Source organism: Argentina silus, assembly GCF_951799395.1.
Source record: "Argentina silus genome assembly, chromosome: 16".
Classification (NCBI taxonomy): domain Eukaryota; kingdom Metazoa; phylum Chordata; class Actinopteri; order Argentiniformes; family Argentinidae; genus Argentina; species Argentina silus.
The window spans coordinates 13731072-13758187 of record NC_139670.1 but is presented as its reverse complement, the minus strand read 5'-3'; the positions used below and the strand labels follow the sequence as shown (position 1 = coordinate 13758187).

Sequence of the window (27116 nt, the reverse complement as noted above, 5' to 3'; positions counted from 1 at the left end):
GTGCTGTGTGAAGCACACATCCAATTGAATGTACAGTATGAAGCATGGGTCTTCCAATGAGGTCACCCGTTGATACGTCACAGGTGAGAAAGAGGATTTAACCACTGCGCCGTTGAGGCTGGGAACTTGATGCTTCATTACGTTAGGGGGCCTCCGATCTTCGACACACCGATACCATCAACATCAGAAATGACAGGACAAGAAAAAAAATACTCCCAATTATTTATTATAGGAACATGTAACTTAAATATAATATTGGAATAGAATCCCTTTCACAGGGGCAACCTACTGTCTGTGAAACATTTTTCAGCTGGCTCAAACAAGCAAACTGTACAGATAAATAGACCAGCCTGTGACGCAACTGGACCTTTAGCAGAACCAACAGTGTATGAGTCGTATATGCCTTTGAAATAGGATAATAATATAGTCCAAAATTCACAGCTTAAGAGAGCAGCAGAGCCCAGTCCCCACTCTCTGCAGTGTGAGAAAGGTATGTGGATGGCTCTAATACCTTCTATGGTAACTTTCAGTGGATTATCACCTCAGATTGGGATACAGAAAAGGAGTACTGTGTATGTAGCAATATAGGTATCAGAAGTAGTAGAGATGCTTTTGCATTTAAGTAACAGAATAGATCAGAACACCAGTTACATTTTCACAGAAGTGTCTATTTAAGGGAAGTATTCCCTTAAAGGGCAGGCAAATGTTGCCTCTGTAATGTGGTACACAATTGCTGCACCACTTATCAGCCCCAAATGGAAGAACATGAAGAGAAGTTAAAAAAAAATGATATTTTTGTCATATGTTTCTCATAAAATGTACCCGAATCTGCAGTACCATACACTTCCCAGTTGATTCAGTTAAAACAACAGCCCCCAGGGGTTGTAGGCAACCGCAAGTAGCTTTGAGTCTGGAACAGCGCGACTGTTCCGCTCCCAGCATCTCAATGAAAAGGTAATTTAAGGTTTTACAGTATTGAAGGTTGCCATTTCTAAAAAAGCAGTACTGTGCAAAACTGTAACCGTGCAGCTTCTTCGAAGCACCTTCCGTAATAAAGTACCAGTCAAAGGTTTGGACACACCTTGCCAAGAGTGCGCAAAGCTGTCACCAAAGCAAAAGGTGGCTACTTTGAAGAATCTAAAATATAAAACATATTCTGGTTTGTTTAACACTTTTTTGTTTACTACATAATGCCATGTATGTTCCTTTGTAGTTTTGGTGTCTTCAATATTAATCTACAATGTAGAAAATTATAAAAAATAAAGAAAAACCATTGAATGAGAAGGTGTGTCCAAACATTTGACTGGTAGTGTACATTCCTAATACATTTCCCCCCATTTCCACCAATGAGAGCACTGGCATAAAACTGAATAAACACTGACTTGCAGACATTTAGAGTGAGAGTTATAACATTCTGATTGTTCACAGCATACCATAGTATTGAGATTGGTTTCAAAGGCTGTCTATGCAGGGGGCTCCAGTGTGCTTGAATAGCCTCGAGGTGGGTTCTAAAAGGACAGGATGGTCCTCTGGATGATGTCAACGCATTCTCTGACCTCGTGCTCTTTGATAATGAGGGGAGGGGCCAGTCTGATGATGTCACCATGGGTGGGCTTGGCCAGCAGTCCGTTGTCTCGGAGACGCATGCACACTTTCCAAGCGTCGTACGCTGGGCAGAGAAAGTAAACACACAGAGGTCATTGAGGGTCAAAGGCCCTGCATACAGCTGCTGATAGCCGAAATCATGCCTACATCTCCATGTTGAAACTCTAAACATTTTCAATTGTTTATTCAAATCACTTCCTGAAATAGCCCAACCCTACAGCAGAGGCTCTTGTACCTTTAGTCTCCTTGATGACGATGGCGTTGAGCAGGCCCTTCCCCCTGACCGTGGTGACGACGTCCTTGGGCAGTTTCCTCAGCTCCGTCCTCAGGAGCTGGCCCATGTTCTCCGCGTTCTCAGCCAGCTTCTCCTCCTCCATCACCTGAGGAACACGACACGATAACACACACACACACACACACACACACACACACTCAGCACTTCACAGAGGAAGGTGCATCTCCCGTTCCAACAATGCGGACAATAAGGATTTGATTGCCTGAACCTGACCTCTTCACCCCCACTACAAGTTTCTCTCCTGTTAATAAAAAAAATACATTTAAAAAATCCTTCTTCTGGCATTGTGACTGCCTATGGCCCCAGGCCTGAGCATTGATTACTTTATCTTCTGATGACTGATGGATAGATGATTCACTTACTTAAACAAATGTATTTGTTGTAAGTCGCTTTTGGATAAAGGCGTCTGCTAAATGCCATAAATGGAATGGAATGGAATGAACGTTTGAGGGAATCATACAGACAGGCCAGCTGAAAGATGGGAAGGACTGGACTAGTTCCAGGCCAATACTGACCTCCAGGGCGGCGATGGCCACGCTGCAGGCCAGAGGGTTGCCTCCGTACGTGGACCCGTGCTCGCCAGGCTTGATGGTCAGCATCACCTCGTCATCACAGAGCACGGCAGACACCTGAGGAAGGACACGGTTAACAGGTCACGAGGCAGCCACAGCAGAGAGACCGATCGCAGCGAAGGATCAAAAGTGCGTCGTGGGAGATACTGTACGCCTCTTCGGAAAACAACAAAATCAGATCGCTTGAGAGGCGGTCTTCTGAGAAACAACGGGAGGAGTTTTCATAAAACTTAACGGCTGTAGTGAATTGACCATTGACCACCAAAGTATTCACAGCGGTTTCCTGATGCGTGAATCATCTCCAGGATAAGGAATTAAGAGAGAGTGAATAGGTTACTCCCTGTCAAACATATCCCATTCAATATCTTACTGCAAGTGTGATGATTCAATATATTTCCTTTCCAGGGTGTAAAGTTCAGATTGTGAATAAGCCACATTGGGAACCGTAGAGTACGTATACACACCGACGACAGGGTTTGACCCACACCGCACTGTGGCTAGCTTCGATATTTACTTCTGACATTGTCCATTCCGGAAATGTCACAGTCACTCAGGTTGACCAGCGCAGTACCGCTCATCTTTCTGTAGCGTGAGATGGGTGACAGTATGTGGCATGTGACACTCACGGGGTACACTCCTCCAGACAAAGCCTTTCCGAGCACCACCACGTCCGGACGCACTGAGTCATGGTCCACCGCCAGCCGCCTGCCTGTGCGCGCCAGGCCAGTCTGCACCTCATCAGCGATGAACAACACCTAGACACAGGAAGCAGAGGGAGATGTGACATCACTACGACGACTTACGAAATAGGCTTATTTGAATTAAAAAAAGGTACTGGGAAAATAACCAAAAAATGGAGGCGTGGCAAAACACAACGACAAGGACAGACTATTCCTGTGGTTGGTAACGTTTAAAAAGGTTTGTGTCCCTGAGATTCTCACTCACGTTGTGTTTGGTGCAGAGTTCTCGGACTGTGGTCAGGTAGCCTGGGTCAGGCACCACCACCCCGGCCTCTCCCTGGATGGGCTCCACCATGAAGGCAGCCACGTTGGGGTCCTGGAGAGATTTCTGGGAAGGCACGACAAAAAGTTCGGTCATAGATACCTGTCTCCACCATCACAACAGATTACAACAGCTGGAGTCAAAGTACAGTGACCAGCACAAGGGTCAAGGAGACTCAGACAGCATACATCACTTCGATGTACAATAGTTACAGTTATAGTTATTTTTGGAGATTTAAGAGTGGGTGTGCGTCATTGTCAAAGCCATACCTCCAGTGCGGGGATGTCGTTGTAGGGGACAAGCTCAAAGCCAGGCATGAAGGGGCCGAAACCTTCGTAACTGCTGGGGTCTGTGGAGCTGGAGATGGCCGCCATGGTACGTCCCCAGAAGTTCCCATCTACGGGAAAACGTCACGACACGTTACAGCATACAAATAATAGGGACTTGGATAATACATTTCAGAATAAAACACTAAACAAGGGGGAAACATTGATTTGAGTGTTGACATACTTGCAAAAATGATCTTCGCCTGGTTCTTGGGAACGCCCTTCACGGTGTAGGCCCACTTGCGAGCGAGCTTGCAAGCAGTCTCTCCACCCTCCACACCTTGGGGGAAGAAAAAAAAAAAAGGAAACACAATTATAATACATTTTCCCGCACTTCTTCAAACGGCGCACAGTACAAAGACAGTGCATGTTGTCATGAATCCGTGCATGAGATGCATAGAACAGTCATAAGACAAAAGCCATGAGTCTAGAACCACACAGTACATGTCCTTCCTTACCTGTGTTCATGGGCAGTACTTTATCGTAACCGAACATGGTGGTGACGTACTCCTCGTAGGCCCCCAGCATGTCGTTGTAGAAGGCCCTAGAGGTCAGGGTGAGTCTGGAGGCCTGGGCGGTGAGGGCAGCGATGATCTTGGGGTGGCAGTGGCCCTGGTTCACTGCACTGTAGGCACTGAGGAAGTCATAGTATCTGCGGCCTTCCACATCCCACACGTAAATCCCTAGGAAAAGCAGACGAAATACAAAATATAGAGTGCAACAGCCAAATTGGCCAAAGGTTTCTACCGCTATGTCTTGGCCTTGGTAATTACATAGAGACAGATGTACAGGACCTACAGCATCTAAACATACCCCTGCTCTCTACCTTAGTCATTTTGATATGTTAGGAATATGATACTTCTATGGCACCATACACAGTGCCAGGCATGTCAGAGACAACCACTCCTCACCCTCTGCTCTCTCCAGGGCTACGGGGAGTGGGTGGTAGTTGTGCGCTCCGTACTTCTCCTCGCGGGCGTACACCTCCTCGGAGGTGAGCTGGCGTTCAGCCATGAGCTTGGAGGCGGCGGTGGAGGCGGGGCGTGTCCCCGAGTGGACGCTCCGCATCAAGGCGGGGGAGGCCCAGCTCAGGCTGCGGCTCAGCTTGGAAAACATCCCTCTCAATGGGTTAAGTCTGCCTTCGTCTGCACAGAGTCAGAGATAGGGAGGGGGAAAAAGGAACGGAACAGGTCAGGATAAGAAATGGAGGTCAGCCGAGGTCTCTTGACGAGCAGATGAAACCTTGAGCCCGATTCTCACTATAGGCCACAAAGCTCTGCGGTAGAAGTCGCCTGTTTGCACAGATCTGGGATCAGCCTCCTCTAATCCAAACCTTATATAAAATGAGGATATAAAAATAGACAACTGATCTTAGGGGCAACTTCAACCTACTGAAACTATAAAGGGTGTATAGACCTAGCCTGTCATATTGGATGGCGTGCCATCAAGACTGTGTGAGATTTTATCTAGTCAGCATGTACACATGAGCCCTGCTGAGCTGCACTTCTCTTTCACATTCAACACAATAGAGGTACTGACCTCTGCTGGGGCCTGGACCCCCACATCAACCAATCCCATACCATTAATGGCTTCTGAACTGTGATGTTCCTGACCTTTCTCTCTCTGATTGAACAGCGCTATGTTCAAAGAGCTTTGGTATGCACCGAAGCCTACTGAAAAATGAATGTGGGCTTATAGCTAGATCAGTTAGCTTAACACTGAAAGAGCAAGGGTCCAATTCTAATTTGCCCATTATGTTGACATGATCAAGTGACAGTCCATAATTAAGGTGTTAAACTATGACAAAGGTCATTAGGCTCTGTGTAGATTGTCACCTGCTTGTGTCCATTGTGGCAAACCAGTTGCTCTTCATAATATTCGCAAGCATCAAGAGAAGCACATTTTTCTTCAAAACTAAATAAGATTGATTTGACTAACCTCATAGTCCTGGCCTGTGCAGACAGACTAGCGAGGTTGCATGATTAAGATTTGACTAAAACTGCTAACTGCTGTTACAACTGGACTAACTCTTACAGGCATATTGCTTGCAGTGCAGGCTTGGACTGAGTAAAAACAATAAGAAAAAAAGAAGAAAAAAAAGAACATTCACAGAAAATCTTTTTAGGATTATTTTTTTTGTAGCTGCCAGTTAAGACAGCTTACATACAGTATTACATAAAATGAGAAAGACACCGTGTCCTCACCAAGGACACAAACACTGAGGAAATATTTGATTTGTCACTCCTGTTAATATTGGTCATGGAAGGTGATAGGCTGTCCTGGTGCTGCCTCCCAGACACACCTCCCTACATCATAGCCAAAAGCTAAATTAAGACCAGCCCTCCGCCCAGCTCAGCTGCCAACCACAGCAGTCCATCTCTAACTCCAAATTACTATCACACAGTTTAGGTAAAGCTGCTGCATTACCATCAATCTGTCCGTCTCCCCCTAAACACAACCAGCAAAGCCAACTTGATCATGACGGACTACTGTTCTATTGGGCATGGCTTTGTTTTTATTCTATTAACTGATCACAGCCTCTGATAAGATAGGATTAACACATTAACACATACTAGACGTACACTCACTCAACACTTTATTAGGAACACCTGTACACCTTCTCATCTCTGACCATGTGCGTCCCTTCATGGCCACAATTTACCCATCTTCTAATGGCTACTTCCAGCATGATAATGCACCATGTCAAAGCAAAAGTCATCTCAAACTGGTTTCATGAACATGACAGTGACTTCAGTGGCCTTCCCAGTCACCGGATTTGAATCCAAAAGAACACCTTTGGAATGTGGTAGAATGGGAGATTCACAGCTTGAAAGTGCACCAGAAAAATCTGCAGGAATTGCATGATGCAATCATGTCATCATGGACCAGAATCTCAAAGGAATGTTTCCAACATCTTATGGAATCAATGCCAAGGATCGAGACTGTTTTGAGAGCAAAGGGAGGCCCTACCCAGTGTTAGTGTGGTGTTCCTAATAAAGTGTTCAGTGAGTGCAAAAAGAGGTGAAAGGGGTGAATATACACTCACTGACAGTCAACCATGAGCTTTCAAATCACTTATAAATTAATGCAGTCAATTTAAGTAGTAATATAATAATTACTTAGTGCCTAGATCCTAGAACCACAATGTTCATGTTAAAACAGAACTATTTAGGTATAGGTTATAAAAATAGAAGCTCTGAATGAATCAAATAGTTGGATTTGCTGATGTGATGGATGACACGTTGGACACTTTTTATTGCCAATTATGGGTTTCTAAAAAAGGTCAACGAGAAATCAATAGCTACAGGCTGACTAGATTATTGGTTAGTTTGTTAACTAACTAGCGTAGTTACACAAATTAATTACTTAGACAACACATCTATAGTTGGCTATAGACAAGTCAACACATGGGGTGATCAAGAGTGGAGAAAGTCATCCTTGCTAAACCTACTATGTAAGTAATGGAAAAGTACCTGCTGCGCCAACCCCGGCTAGCTAGCTTTGTCGTGTACTTCTGGTACGTAAACTGGATGTAAAGATACTTTGCCGTTAGGTTAACGTCCGTATATCGTCCGTATGCAGTGGTCATAAAAGATTAAAATGCAGTCAACATAATTGTCGATTAATTTGCTATCTTATATCAAGAGTCAAGACAAGACTACACGTCATCGTGGCGAGCTAGCCGAGCGCTACCCACACCCACTTCTCTCGACTCAAGCGAAGTGGGTGTGAGAAAAACTAAGCTAAGCAGCTGTCACCAAGCATCTAATCGTTTAAGACCTTTTCACTGAATACAAGATTATTACCTATAAAATATGACCTCCTCTTGAAAATTCTGTAGTTTCTGTCCAACAGAAAGCCAGAGACCTCAGTGCCACTTGTTATTATGTCCCCCACAGTACGGCGTGCAGAGCAGGACGCTGTTGTGAACGACCGACGTCAATTGCGTGATTTTATGTACTTCGTGACGCGCCATCGATTTAGCTAAAAGAAATGTGTTCATGTTTTAGCCATGTCATTTCGCCATAATCATTAGTCACGGTACGAAGTTCGGGCTGATGTAGTTTGCCTAGTTGCAGAAATCATGCAATATCTATAATCGGTATTTTAAAACAATCAGACTTTGTCACCCAATCTGGTTTCGCTGTTTCCATTATCTCGGAACCTAGAATCGTTTGACTCAAGTCAGACATATTTGTTGACACAGTAAACTATAGGCGTTCTCTCTCTCTCTCTCTCTGATGGTATTATAATAGATATATAGGCTATATCACTGGTTACCTGAAATACAATCGGCCTACCAGATTGACAAAAGATTTGAAACTACATGTCCCAGAAGTTCCTGATAGGCGCATGCTCTGTTTGTTAGTGTTTCGCCATGGCCGTCACCAGCTGGAAAGACTCAGTCAAAAGTCTGAAAGGGGTCATTTTAGACATGTGCGGAGTCTTATATGATAGTGGGGAAGACGGCGGCGTTCCCATTCCAGGCTCTGTAGAAGCGGTGAAAAGGTGAGGTTGACTAAATAGTTACGTGTGATTTTTGATGTCCAGTGGCATAGAGAACGGACCCCAATGGGACGGAGACCCACCCAGGGTATTTGGTTGCAACATTCAGAACTGTCAGATAATACTGTGTCTTATACTGTATGCTTCTCTGTCATACGCTGAAATCGTGTCGGCTCTGCACATTTTAAGTTACGTTCTGAATGCACGGCACCTTAGTGTGTGTGTGTGTGTGTGTGTGTGTGTGTGTGTGTGTGTGTGTGTGTGTGTGTGTGTGTGTGTGTGTGTGTGTGTGTGTGTGTGTGTGTGTGTTATTTAGGTATTCATGTTTTTTTTACAGGTAGTATCTTACAGTCTCTGATACCTATCATTAAATCAAATCCATCATTATATTGTTAATAATCTTCTCACTACAGGCTCAAGGCATCAGACCTGCAGCTGCGCTTCTGTACAAATGAGACCCAGGCCACACGGGAGAAGTTTGTGGCCAAGCTCCAGAGGATGGGTTTTGACATCTCTGTCTCCGAGGTCTTTTCCCCAGCCCCTGCAGCCGTGGCCATCATGAAAGAGCGGGGGCTGCGACCCCATTTGTTGGTTTATGATGGTATTATAACCAGTCATACATAAGCAGACCAGGGTCAAATTCATTATGTCAAATACTTTCAAATACTTGAGCTGTGCTTCATTTAGTTTCCCTGACTGGCATATTAGAACCAATGGAAGCAACCCAGGTCTGCACATGAGCTAGTCTGGCCGTTCTTGTATGATATTGTGATAAAGTGACTGTCTGGTTTATTGCAGATGTAGCCCCTGAGTTTGACGGTGTTGACATGACCAACCCAAACTGTGTGCTGATAGGAGACGCAGCAGACAAGTTCTCCTATCAGAACCTGAACGATGCCTTCAGGGTCCTGATTGGGCTGGAGAAGCCTGTGCTATTCTCTTTGGGAAGAGGGTAAGAAAGGATGGACCGTTCTCTCTCTAATGGAATGTCCCTCCTTTATTCTCTTGTGATGGTGATACAGTTATAATCCAGTTATGCTCATAATCATGACGGTTGTAACTTTACATAAGGGTTGACTGATACCTAACCCTAACCCTAACAAACAGATTGACATGATGAGCTTGTCTTGTTTCATAGGAGGTATTACAAGGAAACCGATGGCTTGAAGCTGGATGTTGGGGTTTACATGAAGGCATTGGAGGTGAGTTCTCACTGTACATGCTTGCCTTAGAGTATTCAAAGTCCTTGTGACTTGTGTATGTACAGTATAACCCATATCCTAGACCTTTGTGGAAACTAGAGCTCAAATCTATGCAATGTGTGTTCTGATTTTATAATCCTTTCAGTATGCTTGTGATGTTGAAGCTGAGGTCATTGGAAAGCCAGCCCCCATGTTCTTCCAGAGTGTTCTGAACGACATGGGGATTCCACCTCAGGAGGTATGAGATTATCCCGTCATGCACGGTACCAGCAGCATTTGTTTTCTTTCGCTCATGTATGCAGTTATTCACCCCCCCCCTCCCTTTCTCTCTCTCTCTCTCTTTCTTTCTGATAGGCACTTATGATCGGTGATGATCTTGTCAATGATGTCGGCGGGGCCCAAAACTGTGGGATGAAGGGTGTCCAAGTGAGAACAGGCAAATACAGGTCAGTGTGTGTGTGTACGTATGAGTGTGTGTATAGGACCTGCCTACTACAATAACTGGGGATTTCATCGGCTGAAGTCCAATAATGCAGGTTCCGCTGATCACCACTTGAGGGCACTCCAATACCAGAATTGAAGCTCTTTTACTACGTGTTTACATAAACTGTCCTATCCCCTTTCCTCAAATGCAGAGTTCCGTTTATTTGAATGAGAACATCCCAAAAATATCTCCATGTTGTTCACATGTTAAATGTAGCTCGCCCACAAGGCCATACTCTACGATAGATTTATGGTCCTCACTCTGCCATCGTGCAGTACTGGATTACTGGCGCCCCCGTGTTATGGTGTAATTACAGAAACATATGGCCACTTATTTAACAAGAAATATATAGTGTGCTTATGTGTGTGTAAAAGAGAGAGAGGGAGGGGCGGAGAGACGGGGGGCGACCGTGAGGAACTACGCCAGGGAAAGCCGTAAAAAGTATAGCCTATTGGCAGTACAGTGTGTTCATGAGTACGGGAGTTGTGATACAACTCATACCTTATTAAAAGGGGTTGTGAGATCATATGAGGGATACATAGGGGATGGCTTGAGAGGTGTGGAGTGTAGAAAAACTTGGGAGGGATGTTATGTATCCAGGTAATAGATAATTGGGAACACCATTTAGGCTTAGACGATACTGTAGCGTCGGGTGGAACCCTGTCCCTGTGGCTGGCGTGATGCTTGTATGCAGATCTGGATCATGTGACCAGTGAATGCTGAGTAATCCTTCTGAGCATCACCCAGCTCTAATCCTGTCACTGAGAGTACGGTGACCTACCATACACTCTGTAAACCCTACCCTGTGTGTGTGTGTGTGTGTGTGTGTGTGTGCGTGTGAGACTATGTTATTGAGTCCCTGTCAGATGTGTATACTGATATTGTAGGGAGGAGTGGACTGCTCTTTGCTCAGTAGAGTTCCTCCTCAGAGGGCTGAGCAGCAGCCATCTGGTCAGTGGTAAAGAGTACATGGACCTCACACAAGGCCACTCTGGCCCAGACCATTCCCAATCTGTCACTGTGTGTGGGAAACACTGAGAGTTGTGTTTAAGATGCTCATCTTAACAAAACATGATACAGTAAAACAGATTTAGTGATGTTACTCCTTCCACACACGGAGCCCTTCTTAGATGTGGGAGGTACACTGCTCCGGGACATATGTAAAACCAATACAGTACATAGTTGTGTGTGTGTGTGTGTGTGTGTGTGTGAGAGCGAGAGAGAGATTTGTCTTAGTTGATGTTGGACTGATCCTTGGGCTGGGAACTGACACACACACACACACACACACACACACACACACACAGTACAGGGGTGTAACATACAGTCGGCTGCTTGTTAAAATCCCAACTACTTGAAAAGTATACCTAATTTAATGACATAATGGCCAGAAGGTGGAACTCATAAATCTAACTCTGCTTTGGATCCCCTTTTTTTTTTAAATAGTATAATAAAAACATACTGTAGCTTTTCATTTAACAAGCCATAAGTACTATAGCAGGAGTTAGAACAGATTAAATAAAAAAAATGATGTCAACTCAGCCTGCCAGTTAAGAAGACGTATAGATTTAGTCTGTTTTGAACACTGTTTTGAGATGTCTACCTAATTTAGTACCCACACCTAAATACAGTACATCCCCACCTGACACACTCCTTGATAACAGTTTTCCGTCAAAGTCAGTGTCTTCGGTGAGAGCACCAGTGTTTGTGTGAAGCTGATCGGAGGGAGAGACGTGAGATTTAGCATTGTTTAGCCCAGCAGACTTGGTGAACCCGGAGTGGCGGGGAGCAGCCGTAAACCACAGTGAGATCTGGGAAAACACAGCTGTTTCCAAGTCAACCAGATGCTGAGCAGGCCTCCAGTTCCCACCAGACTCTGCAAATGGCTGCTTCAAACAGCCCGGCATGCCGAGTGTGAACACAAGAGAGGGGGGGGGGGGGATACAAATTAAGATACGAATCACATTCTGTACATATCAGAATCTACACAGATCTGATATCTGAAGGTTTATGATCCCCCCCTCCCCCCCACACTCTCAAAAGACACCAAAGTTGTAGTTCGTAACCTGTGTGTAATCTTATATTAAGAATGGATAAATGCATGTAACTCTTAATGTTCCTGTTGATAAATGCATGACTATGTGTGACGGTGTTGGATGGGAACACTTTATTCTGTGGAATGCTTGGCAGGTTTAGGCCTAACACAACTGTCTGCTCTACAACGCTCATGTCTGTATTCTCATAATGGGGGAAAGGTTACTTCGTCAAATTGGTCTTAATTTGACCTGTCATATTTAAGCACTGTGTGTATTCACATCCTTTGTTCACACTGACTCGTGGGAAGAATAGGCCTGCGACTAGGTAAATCACTTAAAACTTCGGTCTGAAAATATGTCTGCAACTTCACACGCCTATGGGTGTGCGCGCGCACACACACACACACACACACACACACATACACACCAACCATTTAAAACCTATTGTTACAAAGAATGTGCTCTGGAATGATAATGCATACATTTATGGTTGGCAAAAATATAGCAAAACATCCCCGCTGCATAGGCTACAGTACACCAAGCTGAGCACTGTATGTGAAACTGAAGCCTAAAAGGATGCCTTTTGCCTTAATCGTGTCCTAATTACCCTAACTAATGCTCTTTGTGCACGCCCCTGTAATGTACCATTCATCTATATTGTGCCTGTTATGCTACAATACTCTGATAGTTCTGGTCGATAGCAGTCACGACAGGGGAGGGTTGGTCAAAGTGGCATCAACCACCACAAGGCCTACAAATGGCCGTTCAAAGATGTGGAGCCCCCCCCCCTTAATAGGAGGGTGTGTAGCTGATGGAGATTGTTCTGCTTGCAGTCTCAACCTTTTCCCGTAGCTAAAATAATGAGCTACCAGAAGCAGAGATTCCCATGGGGAGCTTTGAGAACTCTTTACGCCGTTTTAATGTAGAACAGGTTTGCACTGGGCTTGGGCCTCAAACAAAGTGCTGGGAAATTGGAATACCTCTGAGATCTGTCTGCTGATGTTGATCAACTTGCATGGGAACACTGTGTCTGTCTCCCATGAACTGTGTTCTACTCTTGCATCGCCCTTCAGCTATGTCCTGTAGCTCCGCGTTCATCATCGCTGCAGCCTAGCTGTGACTCGCTCAATGGTGTCACACTGTGGTCAAATAGTTTCCCAGAGCGTGGTCTACGGTCTGGACTCTTCAATATGGCTTCCAATCTGTTGCCCAGCACAACTCCCTCTGGGAGTTTACCCATGCCATGACAGTGTGGGGGGATTGATTTATGATGGCTGCCCACTCACCCCCCCACCCCCCCCCTTTATTAAAGGTGTGTGAAATCTATAGAGGCCAGGCCTGGTCTTTCACCTCTCTACCCTCTTATCTTCAAGGGGACTGCTTCAGCACAGCGGTACACACACACACACACACACACACACACACCACACTGAGCAGTCCCCGCTTTGAAGCATCATGAAAGCACAGGCACACACGGTCCTTCCCTCCCTCCTTCCCTCCCTCCCTCCCTCCCTGCACTTTAGCCTGGGTGTAATTGCTCCGACGTGTCCGTGGAATGGACGATGCTGAACCGCGAGGTGTCTGTGTGATGCTGCTGCCGCTAACTGCTTCCACTCTCGTAAACACACCGCTACTTTAACGGTGAGCGTTGAGAAGTTGGGAAAGAAACGGAACGCCGCGAGGAGGTTCGGTTCGTTCCTGCGCCGGACCAGATAGCGCCGGCGAGGTGCGTCATCATTTCCCGTTGGCGGATCTATCTCTCGCGCCCGTGCGGTTACGCGTGAGGCCATAACATCATAAATAATGCAACATCATAAATAATAGCTATTATGTTCCTGTGAATTTTGGTGTTATTGATATCAAACCTACTTTGTATCGTGTAGCATCACGTATGAATATGACTCCCATTCCTGTTATCTGCAGGCCTCCTTGCCAGACTATTACAGGACGTTGTGCCCTCAATGGATTCCTGTCAGACCCTGGCAGAGAGCGCAGCAAACACTTCCAGACTGACAGCAGCAGCAGCAGCCGTCTTTAACACGGTTTACTTAGCAAAAATGCAGCTCTGCTCTCCCGGCAATCAACAGCGTGGTGCGTGTGAGTCATAGGCTGTGGATGATGAAAGGGCCCTGAACGCTATGAACCTCCCTGCCGGACCAGCCAGAGTCAACTTGGCCTCAGAGTCCACTTCTCTGAAGATGACTAGTCCCTGGTGGGACACGCTCTGGCCGAGCTGGCTGAAACCCCACCCTGGTCCAAACCCAGTCTGTCTGCAGCTATGTAGCACTAAGGGACGCCACAGGAAGTGACCCCCCCCCCCCCCCATATCCAGGGGTCAGTGACCATGTGATCACCACCTAGATTAGCGTCAAGCGCTCTCTCTATGGTCAAGCACGTCTCCCTCACGCACATACGCAGCTGAGGAAAAACAAACATTTACTAGAGGACTGTTTCCAAACCGGCTCTGCGGGGACACTGTCACTCCTCCTGCAATCACTGGTGATGTATTGAGTGTTCTGAGCAGCAGTGTGTTCTTTCCTCAGTGTACTGTGAACCGGCCTGTGTAAGCAATGTGTGAACTGTGAAGTGCAGTGGTGAGGCCTATCACCTTATCCATTACTTACGCCACAATCACTCACACACACACAGACACACAGACACACACACACACACACACACACACACCGACCCCACAGTTAGGACACCATCAGATAGCAGGCTGATTGTGCGTCATTATGCAAACTCACAGCCATAAATGACACTGGCGGTCAGCCTGCAGAGACAGCCCGGGCCAAGCTAACCTCAGAAGCGACAACAAGTTTTAGAAAGTGAAGTGAAAGTTGAAGAGTACACATGTTGACAGGGTGTGGTTTGAATGAGGTTTTGAAGTGTCGAAGCAATACGCGTTTGACTGATCCTGAAGCATCGGTTGGCCACCATCAGAGTCCACAGGGTGGGCCTGTGAGTCCTGCCCATCCAGTAGCACAGGCCGGGGGGCAATTCAGTGACATGCTATACTGCCCGTGATCAACAGGGATTTCCTGAGTAGAAGGCCACTGTTCTCCAGAGATGAAGTCAGGCAAATAAAGACATTATCTGTAGGGGTTATGAGGAAGGATGGCTCATTAGGAAAGCAAATGTCCCAGCCAGCCAGACAGCAGTGTAAAGATATTCCAGCAGAGAAGAGGGTGGGGGGGGTTTAAAGAGAGTTCACCCTATCAGTTCTTTGTCTGAGGAAAGATGAGTCCCCCCCCCTGTCCCCGTCCCCCCCCCCCCCCCTCCCCTCTCAATCCCTCGTCCTAACAATCGAACAAGCTCTTTCCTTTTTCCTTTTTTCCCCCCACACACATGGACACCATTTTGAATGCATGGTGTCATAGTGTAAGGTTTTTTGAACCGGCTTTGTCCTTGAGCTGTGTGGTATTGATCCTTGACAGGGTTACCATGTATCGCGGGCTATGTCACAGTGGCTGTTGTAGCCTAATCTCTTTACAAGCTGAACACCCCTGCCCCTGGGAGAGCTCCCCGAACATACTGTATTTCAGTCTGTCTTACCTTACAGCTCTTAACTGGTGTCTTATACCCCCCCCCCCCCGCCCCCCCCATGGCTATTATAATGGCATGTGTCAGGTGTGTCTCCTATTGAGACAAGGGGAGTGGACAGTCTGGAAAATATATGTGACGTGCTTTGAGGTCGTCTTGTTTTTGTGACTTATGACCCAGACCATTATGAAACCCTCTGTGTGTGTGTGTGTGTGCGTGTGCGCGTGCGCGTTATGTGTTGTGATTACGGCTTTCTCTACTTCTTGAAGCAGACTCTCGTAAAACTGGATTTGATTTGCGGTCGTGCCAGTCGGTCGACGCTCACTCCCTCATGTTCACAGTGTACTTTTCTCCTCCTTGACCTTTAAAAAAAAAAGCCTTTCTCTGGCTCTGGATTCAGGCGTTTTAATAGTGCTTAGTCAAAAGAGCATCCGTCCCACGCCCTGTCCTGTTAATGGCTGTTGAAACACCAGTTTGGTCTCTATGGGAAGGAAGCAACTTATCACATTTTTTTAGTTTTTTTTCCTCCTCAGCTGCTGCTGCTGGTGGCGGCGGCGGTGGCCGTGGGCTGAACTTAGCACGCAAGCCCGTCAGCTATTTGTATATGTGTCAAAGAGGCTTGTCTAATACAGCACCACCACCACCACCACCCCCCCCCCCCCCCCTCCAGGGACCTCCAGCGCCGGTCCAGAGAGCCGCGCTCCGTCCCCGTTCATGCCCTTTGAACTGAAACAGGAACCCATAAACTTCCCCCCTCTTTTGTGGCCGGTTCCCTCCGAGCTTCGGGGGGGGGGGGGGGGGGGGAACCAAAAAAACGAGAGCGTTGTGTGACGCCGCTGGTTTGCGTTAAGTGTGGGAGTAAAGCACACAGACGGAGTAAACAGACAAGGGGGTTGGCCTGCACAGAGGAGCAGGCCTCGGGGGCAGCCCTCTCTTTTCCATCCATCACATCTATAATCCCTCCTTCCCCATCTCTTTCCATCCCTCTACACTGCTGCCTCTCCCTTCTTCCATTCCTCTCCACCTACAACCTCTCCCTCTCTCCTTCTTCCTCCATCACTCTACACCTCCCTCCCTCCCTCCCTCCCTCCACTCCACTCCAACCTCCATCCCTCCCATCCCTCTCCCGCCTCCGTCCTCCACCCTCTCCGCTGCCACAGGCCACAGATGGGTCCAGGCAGGATATCTGCCTGGTCGCGGGAAAGGCACGTCGCGTCAGTTCTCCCGTTTCCACGCCTGCTGCTGTGTTTCTACGGCCACGTTCCTCCCCCTTTTTTTGTTCTGACAGACAGGAGACGAGGCCGTGTCAGATTGCATGCCGGGCGAGGGCGGATCTGGTTGGGTGTTTGCTCTGCCTCCACTCCATCACCCCGAGGCTCCTCATCAGCAGGATACATAATGGTGGTTGGATATATAATGGTGGTTCTTAGCTGGGTGTGTCCAAGCTGTATGTCTTGACGCCGGCATACTGGAAAAACTTCATACTCGTTCTCTGATGAAGAGGCGTCTTATTGTGCGAGTATGTTTTTTTAAAAAGAACGACGCCCCCCCCCCCCCCCCCCCCCCCTTTTTGTTATTTGGTATTTACGATAGTTGACAGTGACTCGTACGACTGTGCCTGTGTGATTAGCCTGTTTCTTGGCCATGAATGTATGGTGCTTAATAGACAGATAGCATCCAGTGGTCAGGGGCAACATTGATTGGTTCACCACAGCTCTATAGCACACTAATTAACTTACATACAAACCAGTATGTTCTCATCTCATTCCCACGGATTGGAATTGGCAGCTCCATCCTGAATAGAAACATAATCAATTCTGGGAACGACTCTCGTCCAGACAGAGCTCCATCATCAGTGTCAGACCGACCCGCAGCCGCCCTCCACCCAGTCCTTTATTCTGTCTGTCTGTCTCCCTCTCTCTCTCTTTCGCTCCTACCCTTCTCTACTCTGTCTCTCTCTCTCTCTCTCTCTCTCTCTCTGTGTGTGTGTGTGTGTGTCTCTCTCTCTCTCTCTCTCTCTCTCTTTCTTTTTCTATCTGTCTGAGCCTGATGTACAGTCAGCTAGTGACTCTGACTCATAGCCCTCTGATATAACCTTCATCTAACCAACAGAAGTAACCACAAACCCTTGTTATATAAGACATGCGTGAAGCCCCGTGTCTACCCCGAGCCTGACATCTCTCAGCACCCTGGGGTGACAGCTTCCCCTGCCTGAAGGCTCCTCTCAAGTCTGCCTTGCGTTATAAGTCGATGAGATATCAATAATTAACGGGAGCTTTTTCACAGGGAGACGAGCCTCCCACAGCGAGACAATGAGCCAACCCAGTCCCAGCCACTGAGCCCCTGAGATGGTACTTTTCCACTCCCCCGAGAGAGAGAGAGAGAGAGAAAGAGAGAGAGAGAAGGCCCACAGCTAAGCCCACAGATGGCAGGCTGAAACGTAACACTGCCCTTTAAATACACGTCCACAGGCCCTTAGAGGTTTCAATAGGGATCCAATCCTCTCCCAATTACGAATAGACAGGCTGTTTGGCTGAGGGGCCGAGGACTTGGGCTCCTGCCTGGTCTTCACCGGGGCCTTTTCTCTGATCCCTCTCTGTGTGTGTGTGTGTGCGCTCCGTCTGTACAGGAGATGTGCTCAGTGACTCAGCACTCCAACAGTACTACAGCGCCCTCTCCAAACACAACACGCGTGTGCGCGCACACACACACACACACACACACACACACACACACACACACACACACAACAGCAGCAGCAGCAGCAACAGCACACAGACAGCTGGCCATCACCATGGCTGCTCATGGTGAAAAAGGGAATGGTGTGATCTGGGTCAAATAGGGCTCTGCGTGGAGAGGAACAGAGTCACACAGTGACTAAGACAGAGGTATCTATTAATAAGCAACGGGATATGAGTTGTATTAGGATTACGATGTGTAAGAGGATGAATTGGGGAAGCGAAACGTTCAGGTCATGGATGCACCGTCTCAGAGAGACGGAAAGCGGGTGGGTTAGGTTTTAGTTTAGCTTTGTCAGTGATACCGCCAGATGCTGTGTGGTGAAGGGCATAAGAAAAGAAAAGAAAAGAAAAAAAAAACGTTCCATGGTGCGGTTTTGACAGCTACAAACACCTCTTCTGTCTCTCGCACGAGGAGGGTGCAAAATGTTACTCGGTGGAAAAAAACAACCAACAAGTGGTTCTGTGTTCTGTCGATGCCAGGAATTCCCCCTATGTCCTGCGATCATCAAGATGCTGTATCTCGTTCAAATGTGTGAAACCCAGCGCGTAGCGACTCAACATATTAGGCTGGGGCAGCCTGGGGCAATTCGTTAGCCCACAGCAGCCACAGAGCGAGAGAAGAAGCTGATTGCAAAATCCCACGCTTTGACGCATGTCGTCGTTGAAGTCATCGTATACCTTTTCAAACCCTCACTGGAGAACCACATCTCCTGGTTCAACTGGCTGTATTCATAGAGACACAGCTGTTGTATTATTTTGCAGGCTTTTTTAAAATTTATTTATTTTATCACTGTTTTGTATTGCTTTTCTTCTATTAATACCAGGTCCGGTGAGGGAGACAAGGGAAGATAATGATAAAAACAGCCTGGAGCGCCTCATCTGGCTATGGCCTTCTCCCCTCTGAGGACTCTGGTTCATCATCAATCACTTCCTAACCCCCCCCCCCCCCCCCCCCCCGGGTATTTATCCCAGAGAAGTCAAACTCCGATCACATTCTCACCCTCAAGGCCAGAATTCTCTCACCGACACAGAGGAAGAAGAGGAATGCAGACACGTGCATACACACGCGCACACGCACACACACACACACACACACACTTCTACAGCACACTTGCAGGGGAGGTAGGCTATTTGTGGACTTCAGGTGACTTGGCGGGGTCAAATGGAGGTTGACGGAGGCTCTATTGTATTGTTCGAAGTACGTTCTATGTATTTACTGCGGTTTCTGATTGACTTATCAGGTAAATCTCTTATCTCAGGTGACACCTACCCTATTATTCTCCTTTTGTCATTCCAGGAAAAAAAAACGAAAAAAAAACACCTTTTGTCCACATCCATTATTATTGTTGTTCCACCTTGGCCCAGTAGTCAACGGGAGGCTAAGAGATGTGATTGGTGGCCAGCAGAGCTGGTAACTTGCCTGTGCCTCACGCTCCTTGCCAAAGGCTTGCTGGTGCATGAGAGTAAAATGAAGAGAGTGAAGGCGGTGTTTTGGCTACACGTTCCTTCACTGGACTGGTATGAAAAACATACTTTTTATAAAACACACTCACACACACACCCACACACACTTGCTTGAGAGTGTTTTTCCATTTTGTCGTTGGCGGTCTGACTCTCTTTCTGTGTCGTTATCATGGGCTTGTACCAAAGTAAAGGATGGGGGGGGGGTGGGAGGAGGGGAGACATGGTGTACAGTTAGATGGTATGGTCCAAGACTCCTCTTAAAGACCATTTCTGAAGGTTCAAAGTGAATGGCAGATAGTTCCACCCACAGTTCCAACCGTCGATCATTGTTTTGTTGGACATTTCCTGGACTTGTGTCTCATCCCCTCCCACCTAACCACCCCTACTCTACGGTCACTGTCTCTGACTGTGTCAAGTCATCTATGTACTCTGCAGAAGCCTCCACCCCAAGGGTGAAAAGGGAGGGGGTTGTAAATTGAAGAAACGAGCGACTGATCGTTATGCTTCCTGACAGTTATGCTTCCTCTCATGAGGGAGGTGTCAACTCACCCCTGGGTTAGGGAAAGTCCCGTGTTTGTGTGTGTGTTTTGTTTGTGTCTGTGTCTGTGTCTGTCTCTTTCTCTCTGTCTGTCTCTGTCTGTCTCTTTCTCTCTGTCTGTCTCTGTCTGTCTCTGTGTGTGTGTGTGTGTGTGTGTGCGTGTGTGTGCGTGTGCGTGCGCGCGCGTGTGTGTGAGTGAATGTGTGTGACACCGATAAGCCAGATGAAGGCCGTCATGCCGTTCACCCTGCGGCCGGCCACCTTGACAATGGAGTGAATATATCACTTACTGGGAAAACAAAAGAGGATGTCTGCCCTGGAGCAGGCCTGCTGAACGCCCCTATCTCTATCCCTCTTTAACCCCCCCCCCCCCCCCCCCCCTTCCCTTCACTCTCTCTCTCTCTCCATTCCTCTCATAAACAGATGCACAGACAGAGACATTTCACTCCAGGTTGTAGACACTTGTTGCATAATACCTCCGGGCTATTCATATTCACTTAGTGCTTGTGTACACACACACACACACACACTCAAAATGCATACACACAAGTAGTCAGACAGAGCCGGTACACGTACAGTACAACCCCCATGACAGCCCAGAAGCCACTAATCTGACCCTTGACTCTAACCAGCACACCTACCAACCTACCTACATCATCATCATCATCATCATCATCATCATCTCCACATCTCTCTGTGGGAGTTGGCAGAGCCGTCCGCCGTCGTATCACCCCGATGCCAAAGGTATGTACTTATCGCAGGAGATAAGTACAGAAGGGGACGTCTAGGAGCATGTTACATAAGGGTTGGAACCTGCGTGTGTTGGGGGGGGGGTGGGGTGTTGGATGTGTTGTGTGTGTGTGTACGTGTGTACGTGTACGTGTGTGCGCACATCTGTCTGTGTCTGTGTCTGTGTCTGCGTGCGTGCGTGGGACAGGGACGCATTGGCTCACAGGGCTTGGTTCCAGCCGGGCCCGTACAGTGCAGGCCACTGTTCAGAGGTGATTTCAGGAGATTAGCTCGTTAGAGATGAGAGGGTTGAAGTGGTTAGGGTATGGTTAGAGTGATAAAGTCGTTAAAAGCGGTGCCCGTGTGTGCGCGACCGCAATACAATCTGAACCTTACCTCACGGTTAACTCGGTCTGTGTTGATAGTAAGTCTGGGGAGGGCGATTTCGACAGTCCGCAGAGGGACCTGGGCCAGCTGTGTGTTCACGTGTATTGATATTGGGTTGACCTGCGGGACCTGAGGAAGCCACAGGGCATTACCTCAGTTGGTAACACTAGCTGCATTGTGCTGAATTTTGCATGGTCACATTGACCTGGTTACTCCTCCATTATTCATCGCAAGAGGAGAAAAGAGTCAAAATGAATACACTGACACGTACACACACACACACACGTACACACACACACACACACACACACACACACACACACACACGAACATGCATGCGTAACTAAAGGAAGAAGGCCACAGCAGAAGAGGCGACCGAAGGGCCGAGAGAGAGAGAGAGAGAGAGAGAGAGACGGTGTGATTGTCCTCTCAGCACCACCGCTGGTAACACAATAGCCTGCTGGCCGTGTGTGTGTGTGTGTGTGTGTGTGTGTGTGTGTGTGTGTGTGTGTGTGTGTGTGTGTGTGTGAGTGTGAGTGTGAGTGTGAGTGTGAGTGTGAGTGTGTGAGAGAGAGAGAGAGAGAAATCAACAGTGTGTGTGTTTGTGAGAAAGAGAGAGGAGAGAGATGAATCAACAGAGTGTGCGTGCGTGCGTGCGTGTGTGTGCGTGCGTGTGTGTGTGCGTGCGTGTGTGGGTACGCACGTGCGCGCATGCCCAATCAGTCCCCGGGTAGAAGGTGAGGGAGTAATCCAGCACAGGAGACATAACACCCAGGCCATTAGATGGGCGGCTCACATAACCCGGCCGCTGGCCACTGACAGACATGCGTAAACACGCGGCGCGGCCTCTCAACATTCACCGTCTGTCTGCACCCACACCGTTCAGCACCCCGCTGCCCCCTCTTCTTCTCCTCAATGCCTTTTTCTCCTTTTCTCTCTCAGTCTCTCTCTCTCTCTCTCTCTCCGCTCGGGCGGCTCACAAATATTTGCCATGGCCGTGGCTCTCAGAGGGCGGGATTGATGTTCCTGTGAGGCGCACGCCCCGAGCCAGACAAAGCCCTCCCCATCTGGAGCTTCTCAGTCTCAGGGAGGGCCCCCCCCCCCCCCCCCCAGTCACGCTCACGGGCCGTGACTGGGGAACAGACGCGGTACAGAGGGGGGACCTCACGGGCCTCACTTCATAAATAAGCAGGAGTGCCAGGCAGGCCGCCCCTGGCCCGCCGATGAATGGAGGGTGGGTGTGTCCGTCTTTTGATGTGGCTGGGGGTAAGAGAGGGCCCATGCTGCCCTTGGCTTGGCACCGTGCCAAACGCATCCGTTTCCCCTGCCAGCTGATTAAACAGCCGTATCTGCATCCATCACTGGAGCCCGCGCCAAACAATGGCAGCAGCGAAGGGGGGGGGGGCGAGGGAGGCCCGCCCGGGCAAAGATAGGCCCCACAGGCCTGATGCCTGTCAACGTTTTACTAGTACTTGGAAAAACCGCAGAGAAAGTACATTTCACAGAGTTCACAGAAGTATTCTAATTTTGCTCTCTAGTGTTTCTGGAACAACTGTTTTTAGGCATTAGCATTCTCCATTAACTCTCAGTTGGTCTGTGTGTGTGTGCGTGTGGGGGTGTGTGCGTGTGTGCGTGTGTGTGTGTGTGTGTGTGTGTGTGCATGCGTGCATGCGTGTCAGTCGGTTGCCTGCAGCCATATTCGAAAAAAAACACAAGTGCAATAGTGTGTGGACAGGGTTCGTGACGGGAGACAGAAAACAGACACGCTGCAGCAACTCTTTGGCAGGCGGCAGCACGGACACCTCTAAAGACATGCAGATGTCGACGCGGAAAAACAACACTTGACAAAACAACAAAACAATTACCAAGTTTACAAGCACTTCCTTGTTTTGTTTTAGATTTGACGTTATCACAGTGTAGAGTGACTTCGTTGTTCGACCCTCGTTCGGTTAGAAACGTTTTTCGACCGGCGCCGGTCCAGCCTTTGTCTCTTCCTCAGTTCTGTTGTCGCCGTGGTAATGCGTCTGATAGCATCGCCGTGCTCTGCCCACTTGTTTACTGATGTGTGAGGTAGCTGTTTGTTCCTGTGGGGCTGAGTGACATGCTGCCAGCCTGAGCCACGCTGTTGACATTGTGTCCTCCGTGTCCCCTTCCTCCTGCAGGCCCAGCGATGAGAAGCACGCCACGGTGACCGCCGACGGCTACGTGGACAACCTGGCGGAGGCCGTGGACGCCATCCTGAAGCACCGCGGACAGTGAGGGACCAGGATGAGAACCCCCCCCCCCCCTCCACAGAAGAGAGCACTTAGCTATTCCTCTGATCTCACATCTTGCAAGAGGGAGGAACCCACTAACATTGAGCCATTTGACGAAGATGGAAAGATAGCGAACATAGCCTCTTCTTCTATGTATGTAGGGCTAGAACTGTGAAGGAGGTTCGCTTGTGTCATGTAATTACTGTACCTCATGATGTTTACCTGAACATGCCTGAACCCAGATAGCTGGTCGGAGGACAGACAGTGGGGAAAAGAGGGTAACGGTGTTGGAGATGGAAGTCTGTCCTCAGTAGTCAGCTCTTTTTGAGTATCACCAACAATTGTGAATCATTGCTGTAAAGAGTTTGTTAATCATAGCTCTACAGAGTTTGCACACTGGAACTGCACTAACTGTGATGCATTTGAGGCTATTTAATGCCAAAAAAAAACATGCGTCTGTATATTTAGCTTAATAGCTCGACAGATTATTTTTAATACAGTACTAGTTGTTTGTCTTTATTATGCTCATAATGAAACGTGCTGTAGCATGCGGAACAGTAATAATAAGATAATGTTAGTTGTGCAATAAAAACAGAAGATTGTGAGCTCACTCTCTCTCACTCTCTAATTTAGTCATGTTGACACCACTGTGACTGAACATGTACATCACATTCGGGAATCAATTCATGTGAAGATAACGAACCTCTGCTGCTAACCTCGTCGACCTTTCACTTCACACATACGGTGGTTAAACGGTGGTTAAAAACCTTGATGAAAGCGTCGACTAATCACATTTGAGTTCCATAACACTAAAGAACAATGCATCCTTAACCTCAGGCCATGAGATGTCGAAAACATTTGTCCTCTCTTTGGTTGCTCAGTTCTGCCAACTCTTTGTGGGAGCCATTGTAATAGGACTTTTTAAAGGCTCAAGCCTGGCCCTATCAAGGCCGTCTGACGAGGAGAAAAACATTGGGTTTCATATCAGAGCAGATTTTGTTGAACTAAAACAAGTCTTAGGAAATGAGAAGTGTCAGTGGGAGGGAGGGAGAGAGCATAAACATATAACTCCGCTGAAAGTTATTATTTATGCAAGTACTGTCTGTGCTCTAGTTTCCTACACTAACAAGGCGTGAAATTATAATCTCTCTGTATCATCAGGCTGTTACTGTCTACTGCTTGAGACGTTCAATCAATGACATTCTTATTAAATCATTTATCGAGCTAAAATGCAATTATTCATATTATTATTATTATCATCTGTATTATGGTGCATTGTGGATCTTTCCCCTTCCATTTTCAGTTCAATTGAGTTGGCTTAAAAAGGCTTTAAGAACTGGAGCAGAAAAACTAATGATTCTCGGTAGCCCCTGGCTTTCATTGTACCGAATGGATTCATAGAGAACAAAAGAGAACGTTGGAAAGTGATTTATTGAAGCTCTTCTGGTTCAAGTCACCATTAGCTGACTCAAGCATGAATTTTATTGGGCAATTAAACGTAATGAAATGCTACAAAGTGTTATGAAACATTGGCTTAGCCGACTCCAGTTACTCCAGTGAGCCTCTGTCCTAGTTGCGATTGTGAAATAGATATTTATATGCCCCAGAAACTACCAGCTGCAGCTTTTTTTCAGAGGTATTGAGTATTCAGTTGACACTCTGAAATTGACATTGTGTTTGGCACAGTAGGTCGCTGCACATCAAGACGCACAGTAGATGTTAAACATGACCCAGCCCAGACGTACCCCTCAGACAGTCAATAAGCAAGACGTTTATCAGCTGTTGTTTTCCCACTTCAGCTCGAGGCCAGTGAGAGATATAGGCCACAGCTCACCTTTCACAGATGTTTCTTGAGAGTTCATCCCCCATGGCAGAATACTACAAACTAGAGCTGGGTGATGCCCAAACCCTCTGGATTGGCCTCAAGGTCAGACACCATTCCACAATAATAAAGTTACAAATTACATGCAGGAGGATCTCTCTGGAGACAGTAACAGGTAAACAGGTCTGCTGATATATTTCTCCCTAAGTGCAGCCAATTGATTACTTCACTGAGGCTACAGTCTCAGGCAGGATTACCTTTCAAACAACCCTGATGACCTCATTTCAGAGGACAAGTCTGGACATGCAGCCTTAGCCTTATCCGGAAGGATCGACAGCTGTCATACTGTGTCAATCATTTGATGACTACAAGCTTTTACCTTCCCTTCCATTTTTCTTTTTCATGATTGAATTATACATTAGCCTGTCACCTTCCATACTGCATTTCCAGGAGTTGGGATTGCATTATTCAGTGTTGTTTATCCAATATTCAGCTTGACAGCCAGACAGCTCCTCTGTTGACATGCATTGGGTGTGTCTGAAGTACATTCTGTGAAAGAAGCATACATTATGTTATTCAAGGTCATTGATGTCTTCTCAGATAAGCAGGTTTCATGCCTAGGTTTCACATGTTGTTAGATGAGTCAGAGAGGTCGAAGGGAGGCTTGTTATTGTCATTCCCCATAGAAGCTGATCACTCAAAGCTCTCTGACCAGACAGACAGCCTTGTGTTTTGAGATTGAAAGGCATTACTGGCATTCTTCTAATAAACATGACTTGCACCAGGTCATATCAAAATTAACTGCAAGATGTGTTTCTAATAGGTTCTCTGTGCTCTGGTCATAACATGATAATGACTGTGCATGAGAGAGAGAGAGAGAGAGAGAGAGAGAGAGAGAGAGAGAGAGAGGGAGAGAGAGAGATGATGATGATGTCCCCACCCTCTCTTTCCCTGTTCCCCTCCCTCACCTAAGGTCATAAAGCTGATGATCTCATCTCCATATTACTTTGATTGACACCTCGGGGACATGAAACCTTGTAGTGTGTGTCTCTCACCCGAGGGAGGGGGTGAGGGTGTGTGTGTGTGTGTGTGTGTGTGTGTGTGTGTGTGTGTGTGTGTGTGTGTGTGTGTGTGTGTGTGTGTGTGTGTGTGTGTGTGTGTGTGTGTGTGTGTGTGTGTGTGTGTGTGTGTGTGTGTGTGTGTGTGTGTGTGTGTGTGTGTGTGTGTGTGTGTGTGTGTGTGTGTGTTCTCTATTACTGCAGCAGCACCCACCCAAACGTGCTCCGGGAGGCCGTTGACGAGCCTGTAGGGGTATGGACACACTCTCCCTCTCCCTCACACTCACTCTCCCTGAGCCAACAGCCTCATACGATGTTTCTATGTCATCTGTTTGCATAAGGGGTCGTCTTACACGGCTCACACAACACTGCCTCTCCTGTAGCACACACCTCCGTTTACGCTCCTTAAATGACTGCCAGCTGTGTGTTACCTTGAGCTTTCATCTCCGCTCGTTTGGCTCTTCCTGTTCGGCAGGAAACGGTAGGTCAGCTGACCAGACGGCAGTGCACACCTGCAGCTCGGATTCCACTGTAACCCGTGGAAACACACT

At 47.4% G+C, this 27116-nt stretch overlaps 2 protein-coding genes across 2 annotated transcripts; one reads left to right on the top strand and one right to left on the bottom strand.

Moving 5' to 3' along the window:
- Window positions 1-210: 210 nt before the first annotated feature.
- On the bottom strand, window positions 211-7703 carry oat (ornithine aminotransferase). The gene is made up of 10 exons (XM_083687408.1): window positions 7607-7703; window positions 4712-4945; window positions 4259-4483; window positions 3985-4080; window positions 3744-3871; window positions 3418-3540; window positions 3099-3227; window positions 2416-2529; window positions 1841-1985; window positions 211-1669 (listed from the first exon to the last, which is right to left on the bottom strand). Exons 2-10 carry the CDS (start codon window positions 4914-4916, stop codon window positions 1509-1511), a joined length of 1326 nt encoding a protein of 441 aa, XP_083543534.1. The 5' UTR covers window positions 4917-4945; window positions 7607-7703; the 3' UTR covers window positions 211-1508.
- Window positions 7704-8175: 472 nt separating this feature from the next.
- Window positions 8176-24290, top strand: lhpp (phospholysine phosphohistidine inorganic pyrophosphate phosphatase). The gene is made up of 7 exons (XM_083686981.1): window positions 8176-8309; window positions 8720-8907; window positions 9105-9258; window positions 9445-9508; window positions 9654-9746; window positions 9863-9954; window positions 23593-24290. The coding sequence occupies exons 1-7, from the start codon at window positions 8179-8181 to the stop codon at window positions 23687-23689; spliced, it is 819 nt and encodes a 272-aa protein (XP_083543107.1). The 5' UTR covers window positions 8176-8178; the 3' UTR covers window positions 23690-24290.
- Window positions 24291-27116: the final 2826 nt, after the last annotated feature.